Source organism: Corvus cornix, chromosome 4 (assembly GCF_000738735.6).
Source record: "Corvus cornix cornix isolate S_Up_H32 chromosome 4, ASM73873v5, whole genome shotgun sequence".
Taxonomy (NCBI): Eukaryota; Metazoa; Chordata; class Aves; order Passeriformes; family Corvidae; genus Corvus; species Corvus cornix.
The window spans coordinates 27258198-27276164 of NC_046334.1; the positions used below are offsets into that span (position 1 = coordinate 27258198).

Here is a 17967-nt window from a genome sequence, read left to right on the forward strand (position 1 = left end):
TTTTTAAGCCAGGATGCCCTTCTTCATATCAGAGCACATACAATCTCTCCAAAACCCCCTTCTCCTCTCCTTTCACAGCGGATGGAAAATCAAGTGAGAAACTGAAATACCAAAGGCAAGGGATTGCCTGATGTTTCTGGGAGGAGACAGATGCTCAGTCCCCAACCCCTTCTATTTTTAACAAATGAGCAGGCTCTATCTTAATGTGGTAAGGCCAGAGAGGAATCTGACATGCAGATTTAATGTATTTGTTCAAGAGAAGTGGCACACTAATGGAAAACAACAGCCTCATTTCAAGTCTTCCTAATCATTTACTGCAAAATCAATCTGACATTGATTTATGCATAAAATCTCTCCATTCCCTTCCATGACTCAAATAATTATGACTAAAAGAAGAAAACAATAAAGAGAAGGTACTTGGGAAGCTCAGCAATCAGTCCATCACACCTTTTCAAAATATTTGATTTCGTATTCCAGGATGATGCCGTTGGGTCGATCTGGCTCCTGCCAGGAAAGGGAGATGCTATTTTTAGTGATCTTCCCTTTTTTCACACTACTGACTGGAGAAGGTGCTGCAAGACAGGAGAAAAACAGAACAGATGAAAACCATTGTTAGTAGATGGTCTGCCTCAGCCAAAGTCAAACTCATCAGAGCATCCGCAAACACAAGGCAATCCTTAGCTACTGCAAATCAGTGGGGTCTGTTTTCGCCTTGGTGGTATTTGCCCATTTTTAACAACTCGACTTGCACAGATTTTCAGTAGCATGGCCACCAAGCAAAGTAATAACATGAACTACTATCACAGCTTACACATCAACCCCATCTTTTCAAACACTTTTCAAACACATTAACTGCACATCTTCTCTTTTCATATGTGCCAGGGGCCTACGTTATCAGAATTACATACTGATTATGTTTTGCTTTCTTTTGCCTGCTTTCAAGGCATATATTTTTCAGAAGACCTTAGGTTACATGGGCTCCTTAACTATTTTTGTATTTTAAGTAGTTTAAGCCTAGGCATCTTTCAGCCCCTCCCCCCCCCCCCCCCCCCCCCTTCCAGAAGCAAGGAATATTACAACCCTTATAATTCAATTGCTCTCGATAAATATCACTGGGGTGTTACAGCTCACATAGTGATGCTAATTCCTTGCAAATGGCAAAAGATTTTAATGGCAATCACAGTTTGGAAGTTCGCAGTGTGCTTGGGGAAGCCACAGCATGAGAGCAGCTATACCAGCTCTGCTCATTATTTCAAGATGCAGCCCTGAAAGGTTATCTGCCCTTTGCAGCAGACATGTGCATCAGAAACAGGCTTGATCCTTTGTATTCAGTCCGATGTCTGCAGAGACTTTTTAAGTTGTGGTTGCTGCCACCCCTGCCAGCTCTCTAGCAAAAGTTGCTATGGGCAATGCAACCCTAACATCCCAGGTATTTCATGCCAGTGATTAGGAAACAACACAGAGTGAAAAGAAAAGGGGATGGGAGAAATTCATAGTCTCCCATTTGCAGGGCCAAGAGCAGCTTCTCCAGAGATAAAATAGGCCACGCCTGGGTGAGGGACTTTAAATCACTCTCCACACAGGCCAGCTCCTGTAAGGACGACAGGGGGCCTGAGGAGACCCATGACAAAGACTTTTGTGGCCATATGGGCAATGGAGTGCAAAGAGCAGCAGCAAATAACCACATTTTATCTTGCAAAATGTATTTGGAACTATAAAAAAATTTCTTCTATATGCAGGACTAGCTAATTATCTTAACACTACAAAAAACCCAACCCATTAAGTAAAATAAAAACAACAAAAAATTCTTTTCCTGGTCTGATTTTAAGCCAAAAAGTAAGGGAAGAGCTCCAGACAATTATTCTTGGACTGAAGGCTAGCAGCAAGACTTCTCTGTTACAGCAAGTTCCCACATCTCAGTCTTGCTTTAGCCCTAGTTTTTTACACTCCTGTTTACTTTCCCCACTTGGCTCTTGAAGGATCCTGAAAGGTGTTGGCTATTTCCATGCTGTTTTCTGCTGGAGAGCTGGCATCAAGCTGCACAGTGTTTGCTTTTTAACTGTGCGTCCACCACTGTGCTCACAACTGCTCCACTGAGCGAGTAAAAACCACCTTGATTTGAATGATGATCATATTATTTATGCAGGCACTGCATGGTGATCACCAACAATTTTTCATCTGCAAAAGTCACCTTACCCCTCTCTGACTGATGTCCTCTACAAGTTTTTGGGCTATGTGTAGGCAAATAACAACCTAAATACGAACTGTTCATCTGGCAAAGGAATTTCCATTAATCAACCCAGGTGCCTAAATATGCGCTGTGCATGCACGTGCACAACAAGCTGAGTTGTGCCTATGAGATGCATGATCCCTGCACATGTGTATGGTCAGAGAAAATACGAGTGAGTAGTGAGCACCATTCAAATAGAATGAAGGCCCCTTCTAATGCAAGGTTTTCAGGGGCATTGGGAAACACTGTGTGGTGATGGTGCCAAGTAAAATGAGATTTTACAATCCTTGTTAAATAGATGATACCGATCGCTTGTTGCGAGCCACTCAGATGCTACCATGTACAGGGAGGAGCCACCAAAGTACTCAGAAAAAGGGACCTATGCCCTCTGGGACTGATCTCCAGTGCCCCCAAATCCCTCCAAGCTGGCAGTAGAGGTCTGGCAGGATAGAGAACATCGGTGCTGAGCATTAAACTGTTTTAAACTCCTATTAGCAAAAGCAAACCTGAGAAGAGCAGTGGGGGAAGGCCTCAGCCCTCCCTGGTATTGAATGCCTCTCGGGAAGGTTAAAACTATGCAATTCCCAGTATCAAAATCGCCTGATCAAATAATGGATTTTTCATCTTCTTTACTGAGGTTTCCTGAAGTGTTTATAAGACTGAGGCTCACAAGCACTTTACAGCCAAGAAAACAATGCAAGTGCTCCCAAACTCTGCTGCAAAATCTTTCCCTAGGAGGTTCAGGGCAGTTCAGCTCTCCTTTACATGCACCTGCACAGTACAACACAAAATGCACCACCAGCCACCCAAATACACCCATCAAACTTCCTACACCCCTAAACCAGAGCATTCTCTTTAAAAAGCATGTGAAAAAAGCTTGGCTAGTGAGCAGCTTCATGGACTTAAATCTCTGGGTGTGCAAGTCTTTAACTTGTTCAATTGTGGCTCACAGAATGCTCTGCTCTACCGGGAAATGGAAGGAAGATAAGAAAATGAGTACCCAACGCTCAAAGTAAATTACAAGAGGAGTAACTGCATCCTTTTTGAATCTCCTTCAAAAGAAGTGTTAAAGTGTAACCATGAGATAAAGGCCAATTAAGTAAATTCAGTAAATCCCAGCGGTGCTGGCATGATACAGCAACTACTCTGCATCCTCAATGCACAGAGATTACGATACTCTGAAGTGAAGGAAGGAAGGTATAAGTATTTTAGAGTTTTCTTTGTCAAACAAAATGTAATCCAATCCAGGCAAGTGGACAAAGCCTGTAATCATTCCATCTTAAAAGCCTGCAACTGGATACTGTGCTATATGATCTCAGAAGAATAAAAGGATTGCTTAAGACTTGCTTTTCAAAGGTCACTGCTTCTGCAAGGGCAGAATCCTCTTAATAGAAAGAAGTCAAGCCACAGAACCCTTCCATTTGGAGTACAACATGTAAAAAAATAAATTCACTTAAGAGTCAAGATGTATAAGGCTCTAATATCTCATGTTTCTTATGTAAGCAGACAGAAGTCTTGTTCAAATCCCTGCCTTGACACAACAAAAGGTGGATGTACATTGTGAATTGTTCATGTTCTGCACATATGCATTAATTTCTCAGCCACACAGTCAAGATCAAAGAGGGATATTACATCATTTATGTTTATGTTTGCCATTTATGAAAACAGCCATGCATGTGATGAAAGCAAACAGAAGATGTAACAAGGTGTGAAATTGCCAATGTACATTTTTGCTTTCCTGAGACCAAAAATTAATCAGGAGGCAAAGAAAAGCATAGAAAACTGATTCTTCTTTTTTTTTCCCCCTCCTGTTTCTAACCATTTCTTAAGAACAATAAGGGGACATACCAAATAAATAAAATTTCTGCAGGAGATGCATCATTAGTCACATTTGAATAACTACAGGAGGTTATTTCACAAAGAACAGACATTTTAGGACATTGCTCCTCTGCAACCTTTGATAATGACATTAGCACTGAATTAGCCATCTATGCACCAAAGGCCACATTTACAACATACTGTGCTGTGTCCCACTAATATCTAACATACAATAATGCTTAGTGGAATAAATGCTAATTACATTTTAAGAGAAACTAATGTTATCAGGTGAACAACCACTGTACCAAGACAAAACAAATAACCCAGTTTCTACTTTTCACGGTCTATCTAATGCTCTCTCCTGGAACACTACTTTGGTCTTGGTATTTTTCACTCTGGCAGAAACAACAGCTAATGGCTCCCCAACTCACTTGGTCCCAAAGTCATAACCTTTACCTGTTATCATATAACCAAACAGTTATGTTATTATTATGCACTTAATAAAACCAGGTATAATTGAAGAAAATAAAACCTGTATTAGAAGAGTAACCACAAGACAAGCAACTCCGGTTTCACTTCAAAAGCCTGATATATTGTAATTTTTCACTCAGTTTCTAATTTCTTTTTCTCAGGTCTTTGGTGACTTCAGTGTTTGAAGCAAGACTTGCCTTATTCACCAAGTCACACTAAAAGGCACTGTGGAATTGCAGGCGGCCTCAAGCAGGAGGTTAATTTAATAACATAGAGATATGTTAGTCAAAATAGAAACACTGTTTGGGGTAGGGAAAAAAGAAGCTTTCACTGTATTATCTCTTTCCATTTCTATATAGGAACTTTCAGAGAAGCTTAACACCCAGTGGCTTCCTTAAGGGTACTTTTACTGTGAATATCACACCTGGGTCAGAACTTAGGATTTAAGTCAAGTTATGACTTTTGAGCTGCAATTTTTCATATCCCAAAGTGTACTCAAGTTTGTCTGATAATGGGTTTCAAAACTCTTTGTCCCTTGAGAACAAATAGTTGCAAACCATGCCTGGCTAGTTAGGCAAACAGGCTCGGCCCCAAGTTTGCAGGTGTTTGCAAATGTTTCTGAAAATAGTCCAGGGAATTAAAGGTCCATGTCCTAAGTAGCATTAAATGCCATTTCTATTCTATCTGAGATCTTTTGTGGGATTTCAACCATGCACAGGCCCTAAATAATGTAAGGAGGTAAATTTTAGCCCCAGGATTAGATTAAATGCAAACACCTTGCCAAGTAGGAGCCAAATACTGAAACATCATTCATACATGGAGATCATCTTCTTTTGAATGATCTTCACGGTATCTCTTGTGTAGATGGGGAATTCATGTTAGTCCTTTTCACACATCAAATATCAAAATGAGAACACAATCTTCAAATTGCTTTGGCAATGAATATATAATATTCCTTCACATCTTGTACATCCCAAGATGAACCCCTGAGGTGCCAGGTCTTAGATCTCTTTGCAGTCTCTGTTACCCACCACCTATTTTGAATGCCTCTGAAACCTGAGGTGCCCTGATCTGTACCTTGAAACAAAACAGGTCAAACAAGAGAGAGGAACCCAACTGAAGCACTAAGTGGCCCTGACAGAAGGCAGGCCCCCCTTTTTGTAACACGAATCCATGGCTAACCCAAGCAATCAGATGTATCTCGTTTGAAAAGGGGGATCTTTCAGGTGGCTCCCATCCTGGTCCCTAAAAGATTCTACACAGCTCCTTAAGCTCAACACCAGGACATGACTTGACAGCCAAGCTGGTCATGGCCAAGGTGCTCCCAAGACCTTGCTGCCTCCCAGCTGGACAGAAGGTTGGGTTCGTGAAAAGTGAAACCCAAATTGAGCCTAATTGCGTTGAAGAGCCTCTTCTTTCTTTGACAAAGCTTTCCTTAGATAACTTCTCTCTAGGCTTGGACCTAAGATACTAGAAAACTACCTTTGCTAAAGGCAAAGAGCGCAGTATGGACGCTGTGGTTTTCTGGACTCTACTAACCCAGCGCTCTTAATTACCAGCACTCCCACTAAAGAGAAGTGCTCTTGTGTTGGTAGACACAAACCAGAAAAAAACCCCTTCAATTCATATTCACATTAGAGAAATAACAGAAGTAATCTGCATGCAATTTGCATTAGCACCGGGATGATGGTTCGTCTCTTACTTCTGATCTCTGTAATAGCTCAGGAGATTTGCCTGGCTATGCACAAATGAGGTCTAAGGCCTCCAGATTTACCATGCCCCACTGTTCTTGCATTAATTCCAGTGTGTTTAGGGGAAGGAGAGGGTGTGCACACTAAATTCACATAATTCAAGGCTTTCTTTTCTCTGAGTACCTCCTAGAGGAGCTTGCAAGAGAAGCAGCAAAGAGACAAAACAGAGGAAACCAAGAATCTTGTTCCGCAGCAACAAGCTAACATCAACTGGCCCACCCATAAGGACCTTCTGCTTCTTATGGTAAATCTTTAGATGAATGCTCAATGATATTTAGCTACTCCTGTAAAATGGTAACAAAAGAACAAATAACAACAAATGCCTTGCTGCATGTGAAACATCACTGCTGAAATCCTCCCTGCAATAATTTGTGTTATAAAAATGTATCTATATTAAATAAATAAATCTATATTTAAAAAAATTATCTATAATAAATATAATATAAATAAATAGAAATGTATCTATATTAAAAAATCCTTTTTTATTTAGACCAAGTACTGATTATTGACGTATAAATTATGAAAATAAATGCATAGCTTTAAATGTTTGTATGCAGTCTTTTCCTCTTAATCAAAATACGTTGTTAATTGTGAGACAGCAGGACTCAACACATACTCCTTGAAGGACAGTGGATGCAACCAACGGAAGTTTTGCCATTCACAAAGTATTTTGCCTTAACAAAATATTGCTAAGATTCACTATCTTTGCGGAGGCAACTCAGGAGAGCATAGCAACATCTCGCCTCTGGCACTCCTTTCTCTATGCCCTCTTGCTGACTGCATGAGTTTCCAAAATTTACTGCTTATGCCACAAAGCAAGAAAATAATTTCTAAAAAAATCTACCATATGGAAGTTACTTTGTGTCAGGGCTATCATATATTAAAACTGTAAGAGGATTACAAGGAGAGCCTAAAGCCACCACAAAATCTAGGCACTAAACTACACAGCCTTTGGGGTAAGACTGGCCTTGTCATTCCTCATATGCACACCACCCCATACAGAACAGAGCCAGAATATTTAATGGAACCTATCAGATATCACCACAATCTCCAAGAAACACATAACCTTTGGCAAGGCTCTTAAAAGAACACGGTTTCAAAAAATAAATTGGATTCTTGCCATTTGCCTTCTGTTTACAGAGTTGCACAGACATGCTCTCGGCTCCTGCCAATCACGGATGAGAGACATGTACTCTTAAATAATGGAAGCTGCCTGCAGATTCACAAAACTTGCAGGCACCAGGCCTGAGGAAAACATGACCAGATATCACAAGAGAAAATTGTATAATATTGAGCACACTCGTCTCAGGGTAGGGCAAGTATTAGCTCCAGCTTGTTCATCAACAAACACATTCAATGCTTTATGAGGAATATTGGTGTACAACAGTTTTAAGGAATTTTAAGGACTCTGTATAATGAAGGCTGCAAAGGGCGCCGTGATCTGTAACATCAATCAAGGTAATTCTTTTCTCTTGAAACCTGAAGGCTTGCCAACACTCACCTGTATTTTGCAGAGTACAAAGTCCCCTTCATACAGCTACAGGGTGTTCAGAAAAAAATAATTTTAAAAATTGGCCTGGCAAGACTGGCCCTGACCACAGCTTATTGTTTGGGAAACTTTTTTTCAATTGCCAGGCCTAACATATGTTCATTTGTGTTTACAGCAGCATCAGCCCCATGTCCCACACAGGCAGTTCCTATTAAGCTGCAATTCATTGTGATCCTGAGAGGGGAGAGGGAGACATTAGAGCATCACAGGTTGCCTGAGCTCAAGAAAAAGAGGCCTTCCTGATGTCCCTAGCAGGTACTTGCGCTCAAGGCCAATGTGTGTCTGAGGCAAATATTTGTTGGAGCAGGGATGAGAGGCATGAAGAAACATCTTCCTATAGGGTGCAAATCCACAGGGAAAAGGTACCTGATTTTGTTTTTCTAGAGCCTCTGGAAATCAAGATAGTAAGTTTTTCTGAAATCTGGGAAACGGTGGTTAAGCCTGGAGCCAGATTTCTTCACACCACAAAAAAACCTGTAACTTTCCTCTATTCCATTAGCGGTTTAGTTGTGAAGCCTAAGAATAAACACTATTGACTTAGAAGACGCTCATAAATTCACTCCTAGCAAGGTGATAAGGACTCCAGCTCTGATCCATCACAGCATTTTTGGAAAATGCTTAATTTTAAGTCCATGAGCGCTACCACTGCTGTCAGCATTTTGCTGGATCATAGCCACAGGGCTCAGCATTTTGCTGTAGAATTCTCATTACTGAGTACATTTATCAGACTAGCCTCCACCACACTTACCAAGGAGTGCCTTTCCTATCTTTAGTAACCTAATATCTGATTTGCATTTAAGCAAAAACTTCCTTTTAAAAACCACATGCCATTAAGAACAAAACAAAGCCAAACCACAGCTACTGGACAAAATGTAAAATGTGCATTCCTCCTCCCACCATTTCACATGTTTAATTCCTAAATGGGCTCCTTTCTTCATACAAAACTGGCTGCATCCTTTTTCCAGTTGTTATCAAACTCTAAACCCGGCAAATTCATGGACCATTTTTAAACTGTGTGGGAAATTTCCTTCTCTGCCAAGCCTGCCACTCTGTATGATACAGCAATCAGTCTTGCTGATGAATTCTAACATTAAAGCCAAATTACTGAACACTCTAGTGAAGTCAGGGGCAGCAAATTAATTCCTTATGTTTCCACTTGAAGAACAGCTACTGAACAGGCACACCAGGTCAGAGGGAAAAACAGGCAAAGTCCTTAACTCCCACTGTAGCTTGTTTTGGGTTTCCTGCGGTATTTGGTTCCTCCAAATACCACCACTGTTCTTATCTCACCTCTCATTCAGAAATGGGAGAAAAGCATGAGCTCACCACTTGTCACAGAACCCTGAGCTGGTCACAGCTTTACAGAACCACAATCCAGACCCTTTCCGTAAGTGAGTTCCCCAATGAAGACTGGAAGGCTGGAAAAAAAATTCTTAAAAACAAATAAAAATATATCAAACAGGTAATACTAGATCAAACCCCTAGATTAGTAAAACCTCAAAACTGCTAGAGCTGAAATAGAAAGGTTTATGTACCTGTGATTATATGAATCTCTTGGTTTTAGACTGACAGTGGCTTTTCTGGATCAGAGCAAATGCTGCCCAGGCTCCCACTGTTTTTAAGGGCAATGGCAGACAAATAGAGAGAAAATTGAACAGATCTCATCCTTGCTGCCAACTCAGATATCCTGCCCAGTCTTTTGGCACTTAAGTATGACCACTGCCACTGTTAGCCCTAAAATCTCAGGTTCCAAGCATTGAGGTGAAGCTAACTATGAAAGTCAGCACAAATCAAAGTTTTGCTTGGGAAAACACCTCTTGATACTATCAAGGTAAATTTGTGTACCTTCAGCTTCCTAAAGGGTAACCTTTGCCGTGTGAAACATGGGAGGATACAATGCCCCTTTGGAAGGAGCTAAGAAGATGCAGCTTCACAGAATCATAAAACGGTCTGAGTTGGAAAAGACCTTAAAGGTCATTCAGTTCCAAACCTGATGCCACGGGCAGGGACACCTTCCACTAGACCAGGTTACCCAGAGCCTCATCCAGCCTGGCCTTGAACACTTCCAGGAAGGTCACAGCCACAACTTCTCTGGGCAGCCTGTGCCAGCAACTCAACACCCTCATCGTAAAAAGTTTTTTCCTTGTATCTAGTCTGAATCTACCCTCTTGTAGTCTAAAGCCATTACCCCTTGTCCTATCCTTACAGGCCCTTGTAAAAATCCTTTTCCAGCTTTCTTGTAGGCCCTGGAGAGTGCTGTAAGGTCTTGCCAGAGGTCTTCTCTTGCTGGCTCTGACATCAAATGGTAGGAATGCGATGAACTGAATTTCTTCTCCCCTTCAAGTCAGAGGAATGTGACCTCCCTGCGTACCCCCCCACGCCCTGCCCACTCATCAGCCACTCTTGTACAAACTGTGGGCTTGTGGTGGGTCTTGGCAATGCTCCGGGGTGTCCCTGCCCCAGCAACCACCCCCCCCCCCCCACCCCCCCCCGTGTATGTCTTGATGCCCTGCTCTGCCACGGAATGCACCTTCTCTGGGCTGTTTGCTTTGGTGAGTCGTCAACCCATGGCTTCCCAGTAGGCTGAAGTGATTTATCAGGTCCTTGGGGAGAAGGAGGAAGCACTTGAGGGAGCTCCATACTGTGCCACATTTTGAATGTCAGGAAAAACACTTTTTTAGGGATTTCAGTGCATTTTGAGGGAATCCAAGAGGGAATTGGAGAAAATCCACAAGTTAAGAAAGCTCCTAACAGAGACTGTTCTGTCCCGGGGAAAAGGAGACTAAAAGAGAACATGAGTCTCCAAATAAGTAAAAGGATGCTGTCTCTGGAGCAAGACAAGCACAGTATGAAATTTAGGAACAGCTTTCTAAGGACAAAAATAATGAATCACTGGAAAAAAATCACCCAGTGAACCTGTGGCATCTGTGCGTGTGGAGGTTTTAAAGCAGGTTAGATGAGCACATCCTGAGATCCTTTCAGACACGAGGCTCTACACAGACACCTGGCTATCACAAGGTAAGGGATAAAAATAAAAAGGATCTTGAAAGGCAGAGATCCAAGAGACATATATTTAGTGCCATTTACCACCTGGCACATTTGTGCCAGGAGACGTTATGGAAAAATCTAAATTGTTGAAAGTGGCTAGTCACACAAAAGGATGACATTGGGATAAAAGCATCAGACCAGAGGAAACAATATTCTGCTTTCCGGCTCTGCCAGAGACTCCTAGCATGACCATGGGCAAGTCACTTCATCTTTCTGTACTGTTAGTTGTGCAATGAAGATAACGATAATTCCTTTATCTGTATAGACTTGAGGGGCAGGAACTAACTATTCAGATGCTGCCAGCACAATCTTTGCTTTGGCCCGCAGGCACTGCTGTAAGGCAAATAAAGAAAAGAAGGAATACCTGCAAGCATTACTCCTGACAGCTGGATTCTTCTATTTAAATCACAAGCAACTTGGTGATATCACACTGAGCTCAAACATGGAAAAAAAACCCTTATGTGAGTGAAAAAAAGGAAAATTACAGGGAAATTTGTGGCAAAGGCTTGTTTTCATAATTTAATAACTCTCTCCAACTTCTGTTTCCAAGTAGAAGCACTAGTTCTGTGCTTAACGACAAGCACTGTGCAAAATTGCTTTGCTGAGGCAAAACTGCAGAGATCATGACTGAGCAACACAAGCTCAGGATGAACATCAACCTTTTGAATGGATAAATGCAGCTGCATATGAAAGCATGGCTTTTGACTCTCCCCCCCTGCAAGAGGCATCACTTTTCTGCAGGAAGCAAATACAGACTCTTCTGACAAAATATGGCAGGCTTTTTCAGTCCAGTTAGCTTCTGAAGGTGTTGAAAAGGATTTAGAGACCAACTCAAGAATATGCCAGAACATTTCTAACATGAAAACCCAATTTACGGACTGTACAGAGACTCTCTAGTCCAATTTTTCCCCTTACTGCTGACAGGATATTGTCCTATGCCCTTGTCTACTTAACTGCATCACCACAGGCTCTGGAGGTCAGGGCAATGCTATGGTACCAGGAGAACAGCCTGAACATCAGAGGGTGGGATTGCCATCCAGAAGCTAAACGGGCCCAGCAGAGATTTCAGCTGTTTCAAATGGTGGCCGCACGAGCGATGCATAAATGGACATGTCTTTAGCTCTTCATCTTCATCAGAACTGTAGTCAAACTGGTTGCTTTCTGCAACATGATGCTCATCCCAATCTACACTGGTTGGTGGCTGGTCCTCTGACGACAATATTTTTCACTGCTTTGTGGGTATGACTGATCAAAAATCAGGCAAGATATATGCATGCGGGAGAGCAGAGTGGGAATTTTCTGCCTTTTTGGCTTTCATTTCTGATAGTGCCACTCTCTGAAGCATCAGGGGAAAAAGAATGTGCCACAAATTCATATTTTAGGTCCATCCACCTCCTGGCTGTGAAACAAAAGCTTCACTATTCCTAGATACTGCCAGGAAGAGGCTTATAGGAATCAGGCAACTTACTGCTTCAGAGGAAGCATTTGTGCAGCTCCACTCTCTAATGTATTCTGAGGCTTTGGTGACATTGTCTCATTTGGCTGTACCATGATATTATAGAAAGATGGAGGAAAGACAACTTTCACTGCATCCAGATTCCTCTCTTGGTTCACAACCACTGTAACAGGATTACAGGTTTGGTTTTGGCAAGCTCTCCTTATACTGATCACCTGCTTCCCCTCGGCTTTGTGTCTGTTAGAAGAGAAGAAGGCATTTCAACATCAGTCACTGTGGGTTCCTCCTTCTGAGGAGCTTCTTGGCTCTCTTCTCCAACTTGGACCAGGGAATGACTTGGATAGACCTAAGGAAGGGCCCCAGTCCTTCCAACTCTCACTTCATCTTTATTTAGTGTGTGGACTAGACCACCAAAACTTCACAGAGGAATTAAAATACATATATGCATGTCTTCATATGCAATATATAAAACACTTCCTGTTTGGTATCACCCTGCACATTTGTGACTCTCCTCTGACCAACCTTTATGCTGCAAGTGCTCATTGCATCTAGTGGCTGGCTGGAATTGTGCCTTGAAGATGTGTGAAAGTAGTCCAAACAGTAGATGACAGGGTGGGGTGGCTACTAGAGCTCACTGCACAAATACCAGCTGCTCACAGGCATTTGCCTGTGTCCTTCACAGGTCTGTGATGATGTTAGCTCTTGGAAAAAAGCCACTTACAGCACCACTGAGAAGTACCCACCCAGTGCAGATGGGAGTCCATGTAGGTTTTCCTTCAGAAGATGCCTTGAGTTATCCACAGGGGTATCATCTCAAGGTCACATGTGTACAACAGTTTGCATGGGTCCAGGGCTCAGGCTGCTTAGACTGAAGAGAGAGAAATCAAACCATATGGGTTCTCCACTATTCTGTTCCCCAGGTTGTTGCCTATTAGCACGACTCTCTCTCCCTAAATGCTCCCTGAGTAAATGTGAGATGATAACAATAAGTGGCATTAAAAATGTGAATGATGAATGCTATGCATCAAGCAGGATGATTAAATAACTGTGTGTAGATTCTGAGGCGTATTAGCTTCTCTGCCTTCTGACATGATAATTGATCTCTCCTAATCTATAGCAGAAACAAAACAGAGATTACCTCCTCTCAAACAATTCAGCTTCTATTCTCCTTTGTTCATTCCCCCTGCCCCTCCCTCACACAAGGGGGAAGCCCATTAACAAGCTCTAACTGTTTTTAATTCAGTGGTATTGAAAATGGGATCCTAGCAATGCACGTAATTGATCCCGTTTCACAGGACTGCCTTCCAAGGAGCAGCAAAGGTGAAGCATTCACATTATCAAGGTCACTGCAGTGAATGCAAGAATAACAAAGACTTGGATTTGCATCAGGATTCAATTACAGTGAAGTATACAAATGTTGTTGGACTGCCCCCCCCAAAATGAGAAGTACTCCAAGAGAACTATACACAGCTAAGCAGAATTAATAAAAAGAACAACATTTGAAATGGTTTAGTTAAAACCCTGTATAAATACAGTGGACTCAACCAGAATGTGTTTTATGTTCATTTAACTTGAATTTGTAAATTTATAGGCAGCAGGTAAAGCAAGATAATTTTAAATCAATATACCTAGATCCTAAGGCCAAAAGAGATCATTCAGCCCTCCCACAAAACACCACTGACTTTTCATCTTCCTTTAAATCAATAACAATTCACTCCTGAGGGCAGATTACCAAACTTCACCACATAGGGACTTGCTGCCCATCGTGCCACTTGGTTAAAAGAATAGAACATTTTAAGAGATAACTGAACTTCGTTCTAGAAATTAGTACTGAAGAAAAAAAAATTAAGAAAAAATCAATACAACAGTTACTGAGAGCATGAAAAACAAAACAGAAAAAGACACTTTTAAATATAGATATACACATGCACACTTCCATGAGCCACCCAGAAAAAAGCCCAGGAAAAGTCTTAAGTAAGGATGTATGTTTCAAGTGTACTTTTTAAAGCTGAATGTCCCTTGAAGACCGTCAGTAAATTTCCAAGCAATTTGGCAACATTTATCAGTTCATAAAAATTACAAAACCAGCCTGATTTTAAAAGGCCTGTAGATACTGAACTATCACATCTGATCAGCGGGAACTGCCCACATGCATTTTTATGCTGTACAGCACTGCAGAGTACAGAATTCAGCTCTGTGGATTACCCTCCTGAGGGCCTGCTTCTATCAGTGAAAATGCATCTGAGGAAAGAAATAAATTTTTCCCAGTATTATCATCCACTTGAACTACTACACAGCTAAGAAAACAGGAAAAAAAATTCCATCCAGTCATTCAACTGCCAAGCAACTGCTTGCAGAGACATATTATTTCACGTGGTATTCAGTCACTTCATTTACTGTACTCCAACCAAAATTACTCAAGCCATTAATGCCTGTCTAACTTCTTGTGCATCACTCTGATAAGAACTTCATATTACTTCCTTCTGCTGCTACATGGAAGGAATGCTGAGCACATAGGCACATCTTACCTGGTATCTCAAGAAAGACACTGCTATCATCCTTGCATGGTTTCCAGTGGCTGCTTAGTCTTGTAGCTGCTGCATAAATATGGAACACAGGTTCCCTCTGGATCACCAGGATGCTGCTCATTTTAAAGCTGCTTGAGCTAGCTGTGTTCTCTTTTGTTTATTCTAAGACTATAGCCTTTAAAGTCTGGATGTGACATTTAAAAGGTCCAGTAAATGCCATATCCTCTCTCAACCACGAATCTTGTCTAACAGAGCAGTATATTATGATCTCAGTAATTTAATTCTTGAGATCATCTCTTTACTAAGACCCAGGATGGCGACTATGATAAAGCTCTGGGAACTCAAAAAATATCTCAGTCGGTGACCCAATAATAAAACTGGTGTTCTCTGCTTCATCCTTTCCTCAGTAAGGCATTCAAATCATAAGCTACAACTATGTACTGAATGAGCTGGGCAAAAGGATTTTCAGAATGTGGGGAAGACACTGCATTGATAAAATAACAAAAATCAAAATTATTCTAATTCCATGCACAAGATAATCTTGCTTCCTCACCACCCTGGGGGAAAAAATTATGTTTAGAGACAAAATTTCTAGAGACCAAACAGAAACACAAAGAGCAGCTCTGAAGACATCCAAAGAAAAAAGTGTGATGATCAAACCTACCTGAGACATCAGGCCCTACCCTGCATTTGTCTGCATGAGAAGCTACTCACTGACTCCATCAAAAGTAGCTTCCACACAAGTAAGACAAGAATTCAATCCACTATGGGAAGGCAAAATATAATATATCCCTCCAGGTGCTGATTTAGACAAAGCCATGAATGAAACAGAAGACCAACTTGGACCTACGGTCAGCTGACCTACAGCTGTAACACAGAGAAAATCTACCCTTCCATTCTGGAAGAGATCCTACTTATGGTCTTGTACTTCAGTCCTTCATCAGGAGGGACTCGGATGTACACCAAGATACAATCCCTAACCCCGTATTCCTGTGTAGAGCTCTAAAAAGCAGTCAAGAAACATGGGGAATAAAGGAAGGACACAAATAAATAAATTACCTTTATGTCTCCACCTTGACTCCAGCGAAGTGTAGTGCCACTAGACCCTGGTGGCTTTTGGTCTCTTCTTGGCCCTGCTTATGAACTGTTGGGTGACCTTGGGAAAAATCACTTCACTCTCTTTTGCAGCCTATAAATGTGCAGGAGGGACACTCCCGCTGCTCACAAAGCACTACGAGGTTCGCAGTTAACATCTTCTACTGCAGCACGTACAACCTCATCTTTGGTGGCAGCCTTAGGCCTGAGGCTGAAACAATCTCTCCCCTGAGATCTTATTTGTCCATCTCTTCCCAAACACATTTAATTAAAAAGCCCTAAGTGATGAGTTGCTAGCTATGATCTTTTACAGAAAATCATCTTCCCTTGGCGAGTTGTTCCTTATTCCTAGACACGACTTCCAAACTTGCCTATTTCTGCAACATGCTGCTTCTACCTATACTTTCTTTGATGGTCTGACAAGGGAACATGTTTAATTCCCAACAATAATTTTTTTCATTCAAGGTGGCAGAGACCCATGCCTTTGACTGTGTGTCTGGAGTTATTTCGCTGGCCTTTTCTCAGAGGCTCCCCAGAGTCAAGGTGTCTTTCCTCCAATGCCGGCATGCAGAAATACTCTGCACAACAGAGCATAAATGGAACACTACTCCCTCCTGGACCTGACCACTTTATTTTTTTTTTTTTTAATGTGTGTAAATAAAACAGGCAGAGGCAAATATTGCAGCCAGCAACAGGTAAACCTCTGGAAATGCACAAATATCAGGAACTCACAACATTATTGCAGCATGGCTATGGAAACCATCTGGTGCCTCTCCAAGTGCTCTCCTATCACCTGACGTAACAAATGCTTGGATGATGGGAGCATCTCTGACAGGCTCTTAAGTCTCCTAAGCTAGATTAATCTACGTGCAGCATACAGCAAAGCTACAGATACTTCCTAATGGTCTGAAGTGCCAGCTTCCATGATAAATATATGCATCCTATGTGCAATTATGCCTGTTTCTTAACAGCATTGAGATGGCTGCAAGATATTCATTACCAAATAAGAATTTGGCAATTATACTCCATCATACCTTTCTCCTGACATAGCTACTTTTAAATAAATAAGGATTTGTTCTCAACATCACCAAAGAGTTTTCTCCTTTGCTTTGTTCTAGCTTACCAAGTGTGATAATGGAATTAAAGGAGAGAAAAAAATTTCCAGTTGCTGAAGTACTGCCACTGCTTCCCTGAAGCCATTTCACTGCTGTTTAAGATACCAGGGGGAGGAACGATGGTACCTGAAACAAAAGCAATCTCACTAGCTAATTCCTCCTGTTCTCCAGCCAATGTTTGTCATGAACTGTTTGCAGACTTACCTTTACTTTAATTACCAACACCACGAGATCCAAAGTATTGCCTGTTGGTTTAATGCTGATACTATTAGACAAAACCTCTTACCTGCATCTTCTGTGGAGATACTGGCAAACAGCTTACACCACAAGTAAAGAGTGCAAAGAAGCTTCTTTCTGAGACATGTGAGAGGGATGTAATGAAAGAATTGTGCCAAAGCCACTCAGACATGGAGGCACTGTCCTCGCAGCGAAGTCAATGGCAAAGTCCTTGGTTGACTACAGTGCAAAGGGAAATAAGCCAGTGCTGATACATCTCCGCTTTCAGTGTTACCTCCTGACATAAAAATGAGTGGACATCATGGTCATCTGCATAAGAAGCTGGTTAGGTGAGGTTATAGCAAGGATAATGCAAACCAGTCCAAACCATTCCATGATTCTAAATGCGAGAATCCGCAACAATGTGAAAGGATGCACTGTGACAGTAAAATTTTTCCACTGTGACAGTAAAATTTTTCATGCAGCATGGAGACAAATACTGTGATCTGTCTCTGTTGCCTTTTCTGAAGTGCTGCTTTATGACACAGTTAATAAATTAGCAAAAAAAACCCCAAACAAAACAGCCCTGCATCGCAGCAATTGCAAATGATCTTTGCCTTCCATCTTGGAAGAGGAGTAACAGAAACCTGTGTTTGACCCCTTAATGATAATTTTGCTTGTGATGAGGGG

At 41.6% G+C, this 17967-nt stretch overlaps 1 protein-coding gene across 12 annotated transcripts in view; it reads right to left on the bottom strand.

The window, feature by feature from the left end:
- The window catches only part of EPHA5 (EPH receptor A5), a 195232-nt gene that overhangs the window by 51493 nt on the left and 125772 nt on the right, over positions 1-17967 (bottom strand). For all 12 annotated transcript variants that reach the window (XM_039550865.1, XM_039550873.1, XM_039550866.1 and 9 more), the window contains one exon: positions 448-572. In XM_039550865.1, coding sequence (XP_039406799.1) covers positions 448-572 — 125 coding nt within the window. The remainder of the gene's footprint in view (positions 1-447; positions 573-17967) is intronic.